This window comes from Carya illinoinensis, chromosome 4 (assembly GCF_018687715.1).
Source record: "Carya illinoinensis cultivar Pawnee chromosome 4, C.illinoinensisPawnee_v1, whole genome shotgun sequence".
In the NCBI taxonomy this organism is placed as follows: Eukaryota; Viridiplantae; Streptophyta; class Magnoliopsida; order Fagales; family Juglandaceae; genus Carya; species Carya illinoinensis.
In genome coordinates this window covers 17,754,028-17,771,985 of record NC_056755.1, presented here as the reverse complement: position 1 = coordinate 17,771,985, position 17,958 = coordinate 17,754,028, and the positions used below count along the sequence as shown (strand labels likewise).

The following is a 17,958-nucleotide window of genomic DNA, read 5'->3' as shown; positions in this document are numbered from 1 at the left end:
CAATGTCCGTCACAAAGAAATTTGTTGACGGGGAAGCTCCTGAGTAGTTGCGTTAGTTGACTTATAGTATGGTTTTCCTGTATTGATAAGTCACAGTTGTAACTTCGTTTATGAATGAATGCAGATTCATATTCCCATAAAAAAAAAAAAAAAACCTCACGTATTTAGCAATGCGAAACAAATGTTACTTAATTTAGACAAGAATGTAAGTAGTAAAAAATTATTTCTCATCTCTTAAACGGGAAATGACAAAAGATCAACGGTTATGTTTGGGGAGTTAATGAAAAAAAATATAAGGCAACTGGATTCTATAAAGTTTCAAATGGAAAGTTTACACGTTGTTGTTAGTTTTAGTTATTTATTAATTAATAAGCGCCAACGTAAAATACAAATTCGTATCCATGTATAGTAAGAACTAAGAGTGTAATTGGTCTGATTTTAGATAAAATTTAAAATCAAATAGGTATATAACGATTTTGCATTTTCAAAAACTGATTACGCATTGGTTATCTCCCTAAACTAATACATCCGATTTTACCAGTTGGGGTCCGGCTTTTCAGTTTTAATAAAATGTAAATTTGTAAAAAAATAAAAAAATAAAAATAAAAATCTGTTTATAAAAAAAAAAATTTTAAAAATTTAAAATTTAAAAAAAAAAATGCCAGAAAAAAAAAGATAGGGTATACAACCCTTGTATTGATTACTAGACCAATGCCTTTTAGGTTCTTAAGTTCATGCAATGCCTCAAAAGACTCCAATACACACAGCAACCAATGCCCTGTATTCCTCATTTGACCATGTTAAATATCAAAATATTTATTCCTTGTATCACAGCTAGCCATAAACAAGAATGAGGAGAAGATCGTATGGATCAAGGGTGTTAGGCTATGAAATGCATGTTTTGCATCGAGAGCTGTATCTCTTTAAAAAAAACATTTGAATCTTGGGATGATATATACTTATGGTATATGACAATATGTGCCACACTGAAATACTGTTAGACATCAAATGCACCATTGAAGGCCTCTTTTTTTTTTTTTTTTTGAAATGTGAAACACTGTTACATTCATTAAAGAAGCGGACAATTACAACTTTTGACCTGTAAAATACAAATCAAATTCTAACATTTTCTCGCTCTCCAGCCCACAAATTTCTTTGCAGCTGACAGGGTCTTGTCCAATGCCTTCAGATTAACAGTCTGAAAGACAGGCCTCCAGACTAATCATTTGAGAGACTTAACTCCGTCTTAGACTACCGTCTAAGACAGTCCACACAACTCCCCCTCCCATGGAGTGGAGTACAAAACTCTACGGACCCTTAGTCCTAGAAACTGTTTCCTACTACTACTTAAAACAAACTAAAAACTGAAAATACAAGAAAAATCTTCAAAAACGAGTGATACACTGAGCAAACTATAAATACATGGGCTGAAGCCCAGCCTAGCCCAACAAAAGCCCGGCCCATCGGGAGAGCCACTTAGGGTTTCATCGCTTATTCCAGCTGCTCCCTCTCCGTGCCGCGTTCTCCCTCCAAGCAAGTGCAGAGGCCACCAAAAGCAGAGTTCTCCTCCAAGCTCACGGCTCCAACACAACCTTATACATTAAAGCAAAGCTGAAGAAGCACAACAGGGCCCTCCTCCTTTCTTTTCTACTGTTGTGCAGTACATGAGCTGCTGTACCGACCACCACGAAGCACGGAGAGCACCCCGAAGCCTTTCTGACGTGACCCTGAGTCGCTACTCGTACCACCAACTCTTTGTTCTTTCAAAACAGAGCAGCACACCTCTCTTTGTCTTCTTTGGCTACGGATGTTCCTCTCCTCAAGGCGGCGCCATAACTAGGGAGCAAGAACCTGTCACCCTTAAGCCACCATAACCCCCAAGCACTAACTGGAACTAAACCAAAACAAGAAAACTAAAAAAACCGACAAAAAAAGAAGAAAACGGGAAAAGCATGAAAACACAAGAGGGGAGGTGGGAGCGCTCCCACCTCCCTCTGGGAAGGTTTTTTTGATAAGCTTTCTAGAGAGAAGGAAGACTCTCTCTTTCTATCGGATGGGAGCTTTTTTCATTTTATACCATTGAAGGCCTCTTGATGTAGAAGCAAGCAAGCGAATAAACATATAAAGTCTTCAAATCACTAATAACAGTAAGTTGTATGCTGAGGTGGCAAAATCTGAATCCATTTATTAAAATTCAAAGAAACGTTATTTCATCATGTTTAAAATTAAACTTTTATTTTATAAATTATAATAATATTATCTTATATATAATTATAATTTATATTATTATATTATATATATAAATTATATATAATATATTTTTAAAAAATAAATTAAAATACATATTGAATAGAATAGGTTCGATGCTGTCCAATCCTAAAAAGCTTATTCTAGCCGGTTTTTCCATTATGGAAACCAATTCCGAATTGATTTTTGAAAATTTTTTACATCCCTAGTAACAACTTCAAGCATGAAAAATGTATGCATGAGGCTGAAAATCAATAAAAGAAGGTTGACTCGATACGAATGACTCGAACTTGATTGATGATTCATTTTACTTATAAAGGTCAAGTTAGGGTTGATTCTTTTATGATTCGAATCCAAATAACTTGACACAACAAGAATTACCACCCCGGCCTGTAGTTTAGTTTAGGGCTACTTGCAAATTTAGTATCTCAATTAAATATAATAAAAACAAACATTTATGACAAATTATTTACAACAAAAATAACTATTTACAATAAAAATAAATTTATTTTAATAAGAAATAATAATTTTTACAGAAAATAATTAACCAAAAATAAACAGTTTTTAGATATATGATAATTTGTTTTGAAATTTCTAAGAGCGGTTCATAGTTTACCCTTAAAAAAAGTTGATTCCATTATCTTATCATCATCAAAAATCAAAATGATGTTAACATATAGTATGATAACCTTTCCTCATGTGTATTAGTCGATGCAAATGAATAGTGAAAAAGTGTTTGATTTAATGGAAATTAGTTACCTATTTCAGATAGATGAATTATATTCCTGCTTTTTTGACCTCTTAAGTGTGATTATTTGAGCTTTACACGCAATCCAGATTTGTTTTGTGTTTGTTTGTAAAAGATTTGAAATAGTTGCAATCTGTTTAAAGTTATAAATATATATATATATATATTTATATGTACGGATGATGCTAGCAGGCCGTCAGCATTTACCGTTGGGGATACCACTAGTTATAATATAAAGAAAATTTTTTTTATCATTTTTTTGTAAAAGTTTTTTTAATATATATATATATATATATATATATGAAAAAATGAAATAATATTTACACTTGTAGAAGTGTAAGGATCGCGCATTTATTATTATTTTTTTAAAAGAAAGTAAATATTAAATTTATATAAAGAATTAATTTTTTAATAATAAATCTTAATTTATTTTTCAAAATAAATATATAGTATTTATATAATATATAATTGTATCTAATATTATTCTATAAAATATTATATACATACAATATTATACAGTAAAATGTCAAATCTATCCCAAATAAATTATTGATAAGACTTTTTTTTTTTTAATTTTTTATACAAACCTCAACTTATTTTATATATTCTAAATTATATTTTAATTTATTTTATACCTTCAAATATATCTTAATGGAATTATAAAACACTGTTATCGGCGTCCAAACTCACCGGGGGAGGGGGGGTAAAGAATCTAACCAAGTCGTGGCCAATTGCACGGTCATCGTCCCCACAGTAACTGCTGGCTATCTCTCTCTGTTTTCTTAACTTACCGTCCTGCTTTTGCAATTAATGCAAGGTCCACCAGCACCACTACCTTGCTTCATGCATTTATATTATCAAGCCCACCTCTCTCCCTCTCTCTCTCGCTCTCTCGTTCTGATCCCAATGCTTCAACTTGTCAAAACACCAAAGGTATCCAATCTGCCTACTGCTACCCAGACGCGTACCTTTCAGTTTGCATTTTGGCACCACTCTCTATAATCCATCTCTTCCAAAACGAACTTTTCCTTCAATGTTTGCATGCTTCTGATTTCAAAAAAAATGTTTGCATGCTTCTGTTTTTGGCCATTTCACTCCTCTTGTCCTATTTTCTTAACCAGTTTTTTCTTTTATTAATGTTTTCAGATATTTAGCTGTTTTTCATAATTGGCATATGCGTAATTGCTTTTTATTGCTTACGGTTGCTGCTTAGTACCGTTAAGCTTACTTGGTGGCATTTGTAATGAAAGATCCTCATGTACAAGCAACAGATTCTACGTTTATTTTATTTTCGTTTTGGGTTTTAGTCCTCTTTGGTGGCTGGGGAAAAAATAATTAATGTTAAATCAGTTGTGTTTATGGATTTCATGCTTTCGGCTGCTTTGATTTTCCGAAGGTAAGCTTTTAGCTCAGGTAGACTGATTGTAAGAAAATTTTTTAAGTTCTTAAATTTCTAAGTTATTTTGTTTACCGCAACATTTTCTCAGTATACAAACAAGGAAGCGTTCATCTTTGTTTAACCTGTTTGGTTTTGTTATTCTGTTAACAAAAAAAAAAAAAAGACTCAATAATTGCCTCTTTCCGCTCTGTTTCCGGTTATTCTCGAGCATTTTCTGAGTAACTTCTGGGTAACCAAACGGCACATTAGGCACATTAGCACTGTGGGTGTAGTTTTCCTTTTTCTTTTTACAAAATTTCTGTAGTGATATAATTAAGAAACATTTACTTTGATCTCTTATGCTCTTTTTTGGGTCTGTTCTTTGATACGAGTTTGACAAAATTGTACCTTTCGTTTGTCCTTTTCTGCTTTTCAGTCTTTGCCTTTATCTCTTTTGGTTCTTCTCAAGTTGGATTTTAAAAACTTGCAAATTTTTTACATTCTCTCTCTCTCTCTCTCTCTCTCTCTGTGTGTTTAAAAAGTAGTCCCAGGTCCAATCCTCCGCCCTGTTTGCTTGCTAAAAACCGAAAGGGAAAACCAAACGTTAACTGAGGTTTTTTTCTGTCGATGAGTTTTCAATTCAGTTAAAATTGTTTTCCTATATTTTCTTGGCTGCCAAACGGAGGTTTACAGCTTTCAATATGGATCTGTTGCGAAATTTTGTCACTGAACGCAATGATTTCTGTCCTTAGCTCTTTATGCGGATCTATGTGTCCGTGAAATATCAACTTTGACCTGATAGGTAGGTTTTATGAGGATTACTTGGATATTCTTTTTCTTGTTTTTGTTCTTATTTATTCGGAAGCAATAATAGTAGCAGACATCTTTTTTATGTGTCTATTTGTAAGTTTGTCTCTGATTTTGTTTGGTTGGTAAAAAAAAATGCTTCTTGATCTTCGCAACGAGGAAACTCTAGTTGCCTCTTTTTTTGTTTTTTATGAATGGCTCTAGCTGCCTGTCGAATGTGCGTTTTTGTTGTCTTTGGAGATACCATTAGCATGATTCGTAATTTATCTTGCTTGATGAAAAGACGAAGTTATTTGAAAAGTCGCCCTTTCTCATTCCAGGTGTGTTCTTAGTTTTTCTATTGATTATGGCTACAATGCCTGTTTTACGGAGTTTGTGCTTGAATGGCTATGAATTATCACCACTTGTTTTGTGTTGATGTGAATCCTAATGGAGCGCAAATGATCATGAAAGCCTTAAGTGTATTCATTTCCTCATTCACATGGGTGGCTTTTCAATACAATTACGGCCATTACTTGGTTCTGTCATACAATACATTAAATTATTCCATAAGCTGATATTTTCTTGTTTTGTTCAGTTGGAACTAATGCTTGATTCCGTGACTATGGATTCAATTATTCAATAAATTAACATTTTCTTGTTCTGATCAGTCGGTTCCAATGTCGATTTAACCTCCAACAGCTTGCACATTTGACTCGGATAAAATGAGGCCTGTTTTCTGAAGATTTGTGAAGTGGCTTGTAGTTTGACGTGTTGGAATCTTTGCTGTTTGGCTGGTCTTTATCGCTTGGTTGACTATTATTGTGATCTCAGAATTTCATGTGACTTCTGGCAAAGGAGATAGTCCCCTATGTATGTCTGATGTAATGTCATCATTCTCGGGCTGAGCTAATGGGGGGTTGCGTTTCAACTAGTACTCAAAGTACTTGTAGTAGCAGGAGCAATGGAGAGATGGTCTCTTCCTCTTGTTTTTGCGGGCATAAGAGAACAAGAAGAACATTCTCTGATCATATTGTTAGCCTCCAGCATTTAACATCCATACCAAGCCGGATTTTTATGAATGGAAAGAGCCGTACCTCTTGCATATTCACGCAGCAGGGCCGCAAGGGTATAAATCAGGATGCCATGATTGTATGGGAAGTGAGTTATGCTCCTTAAATCTTAGTGATAACTACTTATATTTGATCAATTGTTCATAGTCTGGATTTAAATTTCTTCAGGATTTCATGTCTGAGGATGCGGTATTTTGTGGTGTCTTTGATGGACATGGTCCACACGGCCATCTTGTTTCACGCAAAGTGAGGGATGCCTTGCCGATAAAGCTATCATCATTCTTGCATTCTTGTCAGTCAAGGTGGGATGGATCAAAGACAACTTGTTTCAAAGGGAATCTCAATAAATCCGATGCTGGAGATTCAGAGCAGTATTGTTCTGCGGAGGATAGATTGAACTCCATATGGAGAGAAGCTTTTTTAAAGTCATACAAGGCAATGGACAAAGAGCTGAGATCTCATCCAAATTTGGACTGCTTTTGTAGTGGCAGCACTGCTGTCACTTTAGTCAAACAGGTGCACCTGAAATCACTATCCATACTGGTCCTTAATCCACTAGTGTTGCTTCTTCTTATTTGCTTTTATTTATAGGGTTCAAACCTTTTTATGGGATATATTGGGGATTCTCGAGCAATTATGGGATCTAAGGACAGCAATGATTCCATGGTGGCAGTCCAGTTGACTGTTGATTTAAAACCTGATTTGCCAAGTATGTCTTTGATTATTCTATTATGTTAATTTCCCTGAGTTATGGGGTTGCTTTTGTGCTTAATTCCGTTGATGGGATTCAAATTTCTATAGGGGAGGCAGAAAGGATTAAACGGTGCAAGGGTAGGGTTTTTGCCTTGCAAGATGAACCTGAAGTGTCTAGGGTATGGTTGCCATTTGATGATGCACCTGGATTAGCAATGGCTAGAGCATTTGGGGATTTCTGTTTGAAGGAATATGGGGTGATCTCTATACCTGAAGTCTCTCACCGGATACTTACAGAGAGAGATCAATTCATTGTTCTTGCTTCGGATGGGGTAAGTTCTTTATTCTCTGTTGCTTGCATTTATTTATTTTATTTTTTTCCAACTTCTGCATTAGTTCAATTGACCTCCAGTAAATCCACTGCCAAGGGTAGACCTATAATTTGAGATCTATATTTGCCATTGCCAAGTCCTTTATTCAGCAGAATCTAAGAACTGCTTTCTTCCTTATTCAATATCTACAGAACACTTCAAATCTCCATGCAGAAGGAAAAAAAAACTATACAATTAATAATGACCCCTTCTTACTGATAATCCAGTGACAAATAGAGAAAAATATTTTTCTTATTTGGAGCATCAAATGAAAAGGTTTCCTGAATTAACGTTTGAGCAATTAAATTAGAAAGAATCTTTCTGTGACCTATACCAACAAACATGAAAGGTCGGATGAATGTGTCTGGGCTAATGAACCCACTGTTTGACTTTTTAGGTTGGTGTTGAAATGAAGTGTCAGGTTGGCTACTTTTGATGTAGGAATTTTGTGATCAAGGGATTGTGATCTGAAATTGTGCAGTTTGATTGATGCTCTTGATCTGTTTAATGGCTTCACAAAACTTCTTTCCTTCAAACTATTGACAATTTCTTTGTATCATTGCTCTGCAAATTCGTGTTTCTTGGCTCTTGTATCTGTAAAATACAATAATTTCGATGTGATTTTCTTATAATACATATTGTCTGTTATGTCAGTTGACAGTGATTTCAGATACGACATTAACATTCAGATGGCCACATATTCATCATCAGTTATGTTTGAAAGAAGCAGCATGTCTATAAGTTGCGACATTGAATAGTTAAATACCATTGTTTTTTAGGGTGTTTTACAGTTTTTAACAGGTAGGGTCAGCTTAGCTGGTGGAAACCCTCCAAGCAAATTCTAGAGCACTGTCAAGTTATGTCAGCTTAGTGTTCTCGTGATGCTCGGTTGTGGAGTTCCATGGATAAGGATGAGAGTGAAAATCAATTTCAAGTTATTCCATCCTTACATGAAAAACTGGATTTCAATATTATTTTTTAAACCAAATAAGTTCAGTTGTCAAGTTGGCAAATACTTAAGACTGCTAGTACTCAGCTTCACCAGTCGACCAAATTGGTCTGGGTGTGAGGACACAACTGGGCTGACTTGTTATTTGTATGTGTACATGCATCTGGACAGATGTGGATGCTAGTGTGCTAGAGATGTTCGTGCAGACACAGTCAATTTAGAGTTGAATAGCTTTTTGGGAAATTAGCTTAAAAAGGGGAAATAGTTTATTGCTCTTTTAGTAATGCTCTACCTCTCAGTCAAGGTTTTTGGAAACAATTTAAATGACTTCCACAATTTATTCTAGGATTCTGTACATGCAAGTGCCATCAGCGTCTATTAGATTGCTGAAAATGAAATCAGAAATCTTATTCAACACTTAGAAGGATGCATGCAATTCCCCAGAACAATAGACCCTCAAAATTGTAGGTAATTAGATTGTAAACCTGGTGGAGTATCGTAATAAAAAAAACAGAGATCTAAAGCTGCATTATGTTCGTTCTTACTTTGTATTCTAGTTTGTATACCCAAAAGAGTTCTTTCTGGCATAGATAGTGGTATGTCCAATATGGAACACTTGATCTTGAGTTCACAGATAACGGCTGTTTTTCTTCAAAACTCTCTAGTGACTGTCTTTCGAATGCTAAATTTCCCTATTTCTGCAGAGATTAATCTTTTGCTCATTTCTTTGAGTTCACCTTGATTTTTAGTCTTGAAAGAATAGTATTTATTTCTTTTCATGCTCAATTGTGTTATCTGCTAAAGTTGTTGCCACCACATCATTATTCTATCAACTAGAAATTTTGTGAGTATATCAGAGGTAAGGAATTCCCTTAGATGAGTCCCAGTAGATTTAGATATAGAATATCCACTGGGATAGGATGATTTCTTAGATATATCATAATGACGAAGCAGTAAGTTAACTGGAACAATACAAATTATTTTTGAAATTAAAAAATTTAGAGCTGGTGTTGAAGAAAGAAATTACATGGCTTTCGTGATAAAAAAATTTATGTTGAGATTTCAGTGTCCTCGAGGAAGGGTGGTAACTGTTGAAATCATTTCATTGGTTGATTGCTTGCCAGTTTTCCAGAGAATTTTGTCCGTTTATTCTTTGAAGCAATTCTGATTTGGTTCATTACAGGTATGGGATGTCTTGAGCAATGAAGAGGTGGTTGAGATAGTATCAACGGCTCCAACCCGGTCATCAGCTGCAAGAATCCTGGTGGACTCAGCTGCTCGTGAATGGAAGCTCAAATACCCAACTTCAAAGATGGATGACTGTGCAGTGGTTTGTTTATTTTTGGATGGGAAAATGGATGCTGAATCTGATTATGATGAGCAAAACTTTTCTTCTGCAACCCTTCAGAGCAATCATTCTGGTAATGCCATTGAATCAGATGATGGCCAGAAGTCTGAGCCATCTTTGCAAAGGAACTTTACGGTCAGATCATCAGAAGAAAATGATACATATGGAAGACTGCCTGTTGACGTGGAAGGGAATGAGGAAACAGTAGAAGCTGAAGATCAGAATTGGTCAGGTTTGGAAGGTGTCACCCGAGTGAACTCCCTTGTTCAACTTCCTAGATTTTCTGAAGAGAGGCCAAACCTTGAAGTTTTGTGATTTATTTAAAGGTGGTATGGGGCTGGTTCTGTTGTTTGTGTCTTGATGTCCTTTGCACCTTGCAAAATCAAAGAAAACTTTCTGGGTTTGTGGCATTGTCACTAACGTTTGTGCTGTACATTTAAAGCGACAATGTTTGTTCTTTTGTATTGCTGGAAATTTAGTGGCAGATCACTTTCATCAAGGAAAACCTAAATCAGCATGCTCAATTTTGTGCAATATATATACAATTATTGTATTGAAAAGTTGCATAAAGTAGTCACGTATGCATTGTTGTGTTTAACACTATAATTAGGAGGTCACCACACCCTGTCGGTTGTATATGTTGTGTTATTTGGAAGATCATGCAATGCCTGGTTTGTGTATATTGGTGTTCCCTGAGAGAAGATATGCCCAAATTAGTCTCAAACACAAGTGGAGTTTCAGGTTATCACCTAGTTACATTTTTATGTTTATAAATAGTTCATTTTGTTTTACGACTGTGAATTTGTACAAATTGCATTTGATTCTTTACAATTGGCACATTCAAATTTTTCAGTTAACTCAATTGTTACAGGCCATGTACCAGAATTTCTGCTGGCGCTTCTGCACTGTGAAGACAAGGACAAAGTAGTCTTTTGACAACGGTGAGACCACACAAATGACCAAATGCCTTTTTTAATTTAGGAGGTATAGGGATTTTCTTAACATCTCAAGCAAGTTCTCAACCGCAGAGATCATCATGTCCACACAATCTTTGTTACCACTAGCTCATTTTGAGCTTCTTTTTTTTTTTAACATTTTTTTAATATATTTAAATATTTTTAAAAAATAAAAAAAATATACCAATACACTTAAAATTACTTCCTCATTAAATAAATAAAAAAATTGCAAAGCGGTCACATGGAGCTGTCAAAGTTAGTGGGCATAGTAGCCTTTTTCTAAGTGAATACTAATAAAATAGTTTGTGAATAATGTGAATTAAGATATTTTATTAAATTTTAGAAAATAAGAGAGAAAAAATTGAATAAAAATATTATAAAATTAAAATATTGTTATGATATAATTTTTTAGTATTATTTTTGTTTTGAAATTTAAAAAAGTTGAATTATTTTTTGTATTTTATTTGATAGTTTGAAAAAGTTATAATGACTATATAATGATTAGATAAAAAAAAGTTCAAGATTTAAAATTAAAGAGTTTTTTTTTTTTTTTCTTTTTAATAAAAGGCCGTTTTATTCATATGACTCTCATAAGAGAGGAAGAATACAAGTAGAAATTTCATCCAGTACAATAAGAGAATTGTTCAGACCCAAGGCATCTTGACCAAGGGCATGAGCAACTTTATTGTTCTCTTACTGTGTGCTGCACAGACCATGAATCAAAGTTTGTCAAAAGAGATCTTGCATCTGCTAGAATCATTCCAGTGAATTGTTAAGCTCTTGGACTACTTGCAAAGAAACACCTTCCATTATAATGTCCCTATAGCCAAAGTCTTGACAGAAGATTATAACTTGTAGTGAAGCAACTGCCTCAGCCAAAAGAGGATTGGAAAATAAGCTTCTGGACATCCTCAAAGTAGCCTTGATATTGCCCTCCCAATCTCGTATAACAGCTCCAATCCTCACCTTACAGTGTATACTATCAAGAGCAGCATCCCAATTCAGTTTGAAAGTTCCTTGAGGAGGTGCTTGCCATGTATTACTAGCTACTCTGCTAGGCATGGTACTGCCCGAGTGTTCAGAGGAATGAAAATAAAAAATAAGGTCCTTTGCTTGCTGCAGTACTAGAGTAGAGGGATGAGCAAATTTGTTGTTAAAAATAAACTCATTTCTTCTTTCCTAGATCAACCAGCTGATCAAAGCAAATTCCTCCATCTCATTTTGATTTAAAGTAGCAAGCATCTTCTCCACTTGATCTCTAAAGACCTGACTGTGAGATCCACATTTTTTAATACTAATAGCACATGTTCCACTATTTCAAGATACTGTTGGCATACTGGACATTCAAAACTAGCATCTAAAAAACTGTTTATGTTTGAGTTATATATGTTTAGACGATGGCATCTAAACGCATTAATAAGTTAAATAAGTTTAGGTGATATGAAAACCATCTTAGGAGGATAAACTTGTAAGATCCATTCATAAGGCATGTCCCACATCTTCTTCCTCATTTATACACCATTCATAAAGAGCATCCTGCAATATATGCCCATCTTTCATATTCCTTCGACTTGGAAGCCCATTTCTGCAAGCTCTCCATGCAAAGATTTTGACTCTATTGGACACCTTCATCTGCCAAAGTTTCCTCCATAGCTTACTCTGATCTTCTGCATTTGAACACTCACCATCTTGCTTAGATTGCTTCTGAAAGAAATCATATGCACTCTTTACACTAAAAGTCCTAGACTTTTCATGCTCCCAAATGATACAGTCAAGCCTACTCTCTAAACTAAGCAGCACTTTGAAGACCTCTTCTGTTGCTCGAGGGGTAGTAATTTTCTAACCTTTTCCACATTCCACCACCTTGTTTCTTCATCAATGAGACTAGCTACTGTTAGAGAATCATGATTGTGCCCATGAGAGAAGCTTTGTATAAATCTATGCCTAGGCAGCTAATAATCAGTCCAAACATTAATGAACTTACCATCCCCAACTCTCCATTTTCATCCATTTAACAAGAGTTTCCTAGATTCCTAAATTCCTCTCCATACATAAGAAGGCCAAATCCCAATTTTGAATCACATAAACCTAAAGCTAGAAAATACTTGGCCCTTGAAGAGCTTGTGCAGTAGTGTTGTCTCCATTGTCATAATCCTCCAAGCCTGCTTTGCAAGAAGGGCTTGATTAAAGATTCGTAAATCCTTGATTACTTCTATCATTATTATTAACTATAATATCTGTTATTATGATTATTGTTATGACTATACGTACGTACCTATTGGTATTATAGTTATTATTATTACTACTATCATTAGAATTTATTATCAATATCATTGTTATTGGTATTATTACTATTATAAATTTATAATGACGTTATCATCATTAAAATTATTATCATCATCACTATAATTATTGTTATTAGTATTACAATATCATCATCATTATTATTAGTATTATCCATACACAATTATTATTATATCATTGTTAATTATTGTCATTATTTTGATTATTATATATTATTATTACAATTGTTGTTTGTTATTATTATTGATGTTGTTATCATCATAATAAGAGTAATACTACTCATAATCGTCTCATCATCCTTTGATGTGACATTATATGATTGAAAATTATTTTTATATTTCACTTGTAAACCTATCATTTAATATCACATTATGGGATGATGAGATGATAATAAGAAAATGGATGATAAGCAAATTTTTTCTTATTATTATCATTATTGTTGTTATTACTATTATTATTATTCTTTATCATTATAATAATAAATATTGAAACAAATGTTATCATGACCATTATCATTAAAATTATTATAATTGTAATTATTATGGATGAATCATGAATGGGGTGGAGTTGAAATTTTAATTATACTAACAAGTGCACGAACCGTGTTGAAGTATAGTTTAACAAGAATGAGGTCTTAACCCACATAAACTTGTAAAAACGTAAGAAACCAATCAAATATCTTTCTATAATAATAAGTGTCTATCCCATTGCTACAGGAATGAACAGTAAATTTCTCATTCCATTTTTTTTATTCGTGTGTATTGTGTAGTCTCTTTTTTAGCCCTCGTGTTGTGCTTTTGTGACCATATAAAAGTAGATGTTTTGGTCTTTTACTGCAACCATGTTAAACAGTCAGCATGAACATGAAAAGAGAGAAGGAGGCGGGCATGGAGGCTCACATCAGACCTGCAGATGGAGAAAAACCAGATGAAAACAAGGAAATTTGGAGTAATATTTCTGAAAAACAAAGGACTTATTTACAAGATGATGAACATCAAGGATGATGGCTGGAAAATGGTGCACGACATGGAAGAAAAATAACCAACCAGAGACTAAAAAGAAGTGCACGGATTGGGGCTAAAACAGGGCAACAATCAGACCAACACAAATGGAAATGCAAGAGGATTTTACAAACTTGAACACAAAATAACCAAGGGAGGAATTAAGAGAGAGAAACAACATGGAGGCTCACAGCTTTGGGGGAGAAAATAGGGCACGAAAATGGAGCTAGAACAAGGAAAGGTTTGAGGCCAAAAACAACCAAAAATGCAAGGGTTTACTCACAAGCTTGAACACGAAAATACTAAGGGAAAATAAGAGATAAAACCGAACATGGAAATGGGGCCAAAAAACAGAGCAAGGTATCACGGACAGATCAGACGAAAAAGAAGAGGAGTTTCGGCAATCCCATTTTGCAGATAAAAAAACACGAAAATAAAAAGAAGAGGAAGAAGAAAAGCAACCGTGCACAAGGAAGTAGAAAGAACAAGAAATGAAGGAGAAGAAGAGAAGCAGCAACAGCAGTACACGGATTTGCAGAAAAATAGAAACCAAACAAGAAGATTAAAGTGCAAGGAATAACCTAATGAAAACGGAGGAAGTAAGCTGCAGCAACACCGATTGCAAAAGAAAAGAACACAATAAAAATGAAGAAGAAAAAGGAATGGACGGCGTGCAGGAGAAGAAAAAGAAAACAAACAAGAAGAAGAGTAGTGTGCGGCATGAGAAAGGAGGAGAAGAAAAGAAATTGAAAGAAGCCCTAAGGCAAGGCCGAAATGCACCATTTAAGGAGAGAGGGCTGGGTGAAAACAAGATTTAAAACCCAAGAGCTACACGGCTGGGCCCAAAACGGGATTGAAAACCCACTAAAAACAAACTCACCTAAAAATAAAAGGGTTCAACAAAGAAAAATAGTACAATAAAAACATTACAACTCAATATTAATAAAATAAAATATTTAAAGTCCAACAATAAAATAATTTAAAGCAAAGATTAATTTAAATGTAAAACAATAATTAATATCAAGAAAGTACATTAAAATAAATTTTACAATTTAAAAATCATAGATTAATGAGTTAAATTTAAAATAAGAGAACCATTGCATGGAAAGTAATATAATTAGAACAATTTAAAATTTTAAGTAGCCCATCTAAAACTTTTATCACAAATGATTTATAGTATTTTTTTTTTCTTTTAAATTAATACTAATTGTTAACAAAATTTTTATGATAAAATAACTTCTGACATGTTAGATTATAGTTTAGATTATAAATTTCATAAATTAAAAAATATATCATGTCTAAATTAAAAAAATGTATAATAATTTTGAATCATAAATTAATCCTACAAATTTAACAAAAATATTTTAAATATTGACATTTCTATACTCTTGATGATAATACATGACTCTTACAAGTCGATCATGCGTAGATAAATATGGGTTTGATTGTATTCATGGTTAATCAAACTTGATTTCATATTTTTTAATATTGACCATGTTAGGCTAATATATATTTCTATATAATAAATGTGACATTGTTTTATATATTCTTCTTCAACATATAAATTTATTCATCTATAACACTAATATTACATTAATGGAATGGGGGTTAATTCATTTGTAGTCATCTGATCATTTTTTTTTCTTATATTAATGGAATTAGTTTTTTTCCTTTATATTTTACGGTTCAAGCAGTTAGTTAGGATATTGTCTTATTTTTGTTATGAGAACATGAAGTTAGATAATTTATTAATCATTTTTATTTTGCAAAAAATTTAAACTAGGCAAACGTCCCTTGGACGTTGCTCTATTACTAGTAAACTAAATAAATTCTAATCTAATTCAAAAAAAATGAGTTCTAAAATAAATAATAAAAAAGAAATTAAGAACTAAACAATAAATGAATCAAAGCAAAAAATAATTAATTTAATAATCTAATCAAAATATAAGAATTAAAATAAATTCTAAAAATAAAATTAATCTAAACAATGAATAAACTATTAATGGGAAATTATCTAAGGTTTTGGAATCCACCTCATTAATTCATAGTAATATATTTATGATAATTGATTATTCCCTCAAGTCTACATAATAATCTAAAAATCAATCTTATTATCATGAAAAATATTATCGTTAAAATCTTTTTTTGAAAGAAAATATCTAAAGTATGTTCTTCTTCACTTAAAGGTATAAAATCAAGTATATGTTAAAATATATCACAAAAGATATTAGATTTTATTTATAAAAAAAAAATGGATTATGAATCAAGCTCTCAATTGATTAAGATTATATTAGATGGCTTTATAAACAAGCTTCTTCCCTATGCTTATTCTTCATTTAAATAGAAAGAAAGATAAAATGATTGCATTTTAATTTTTACATTATGTACTTGACATTCTGTTCAAGATACTATATCATATATTATGTTTGCTTTTCACTACAATTAATATCCATATATGATTGCTTATATTTGTTATATAATGTATTATATGTCAGTTCATAGATAAATTGCTTTGGAAGTGACACATTTACAAATTTAAGAGATGACGAAACTACTACTCATCTGAAAAGCTAATCACATATGGCTTGAAATATTAACTTATCTAGTAACACTGATCTCCCTCCTCTTAAGAGATTTTCAATGCGATCCTATTACAAGATCTTTTCAGGATTTTCTAATTATCATACATTGTGAGGTGACTAGGTTGTTGTGGGACGAGAATCTTAAGGGACTAGTGTAGCATTGGTTATGCCCGGAAGAGTAGTGGATATTTTTTAAGTGTTGGACAGGGCTTAGGGATCATGTTCACACCGCCATTGTATGAAAAATGATCCCTCATTATATCACATGGTGTTTGTACACCGAGAGAGAATGAAAACCATGAGCTGCTGAGCATTCCTTAGAAGAGCTAATTCCTTTTTAACACATTGTTTACTTGGCTTCGGTCATTGTTTGTAACGGACAACTTTCATAATTTGCATGTATCCATCATTAGTGCTTAGTGGTTATTACTTATTAGACGTATTCTATATATATATAGACCCTCTGTGTACTTGGCTATATTTTTTTCTATTAATAAAATTTTACTTTTACTTAAAAAAAAATGCTAAGGAGAGAGAGAGAGAGAGAGAGAGAGAGAGATTCATATGTTTTTTTAAAAGAATTAGAAGATGGTCCGCTCAAGTCGAAACAATTCGGGAAACAAGAATTTGTTCTGATCTCGGACCCCTTTTATGGAAACATGTAGAGCTGTAATCAATCCAAGTGGAGTCAATCCTTTTTATTATAAAGTCGAGTTAGATTCAAATCACCTAAGTTCGAGTTTGAGCCAGCCGTGCCTAGCTGAGCTCGATATGATCAAATACAAACTTTAGTCGAATCAAGTTATTACTTTAATTTTGTTCATATCCTATTAAATATTTTTAATTTGTTTTGAACAAGAGGATAATTAAAATACCAAATTACAAAAAATATTATAAATTTAGGGAAATTTTTAAAACTAATATATAAACTTTATATTGAATTATAAGATTATAACATTTTTATGCTCCCTCCAGGACTTGGTAAAAATTCTTAGAGGTTGGTTTAAATGGTAAAGGCTTTGATCTTGTTAATATGCTCTTTCCAGGTCTAAGGGTCAACGAACTGGGAGAACGTCCCCTTGAATTACTCAAGTTGCAATTGCAAGAAACTCCTTGATAAAAATGTATAAACCTCCCAGATTAGTCGAGACTTTGTTCTTGAACACTAGGTATCAATTAAAAAAATATTTTTATGAATATATTTCATATATGTTTCCTTCGTTGTAATATATGAAACGACTAAGCCCTACATACTACTATTATACATATTATAAAATAGCTAGTATAATTTAATTACTTAGTACTTAACTAACGTATAATTATGGACTAGATATAATATATAAGAATGAAATCGACACCGGGGGTCCCTCTCTCTCTCGTGGTTCTTTGGAGTGCGAGTAGGGTTAGTGCCATTGTCTTTCGACAATCGGCTTCGTCTCACTGGTTGAGATTGTAGATTGGTTTCAGTTTAAAAGCAAGGATGGGTGAAGACGACCTAACTAACCAGTGGGAAAAACTCACT

At 33.2% G+C, this 17,958-nt stretch overlaps 1 protein-coding gene across 1 annotated transcript; it reads left to right on the top strand.

The window, feature by feature from the left end:
- Positions 1–4,407: 4,407 nt before the first annotated feature.
- On the top strand, positions 4,408–10,146 carry LOC122307461 (probable protein phosphatase 2C 52). Its single transcript, XM_043120354.1, has 6 exons — positions 4,408–5,175; positions 5,831–6,320; positions 6,401–6,748; positions 6,824–6,941; positions 7,034–7,257; positions 9,429–10,146. The coding sequence occupies exons 2-6, from the start codon at positions 6,072–6,074 to the stop codon at positions 9,906–9,908; spliced, it is 1,419 nt and encodes a 472-aa protein (XP_042976288.1). The 5' UTR covers positions 4,408–5,175; positions 5,831–6,071; the 3' UTR covers positions 9,909–10,146.
- The last annotated feature ends 7,812 nt before the right edge of the window (positions 10,147–17,958 follow it).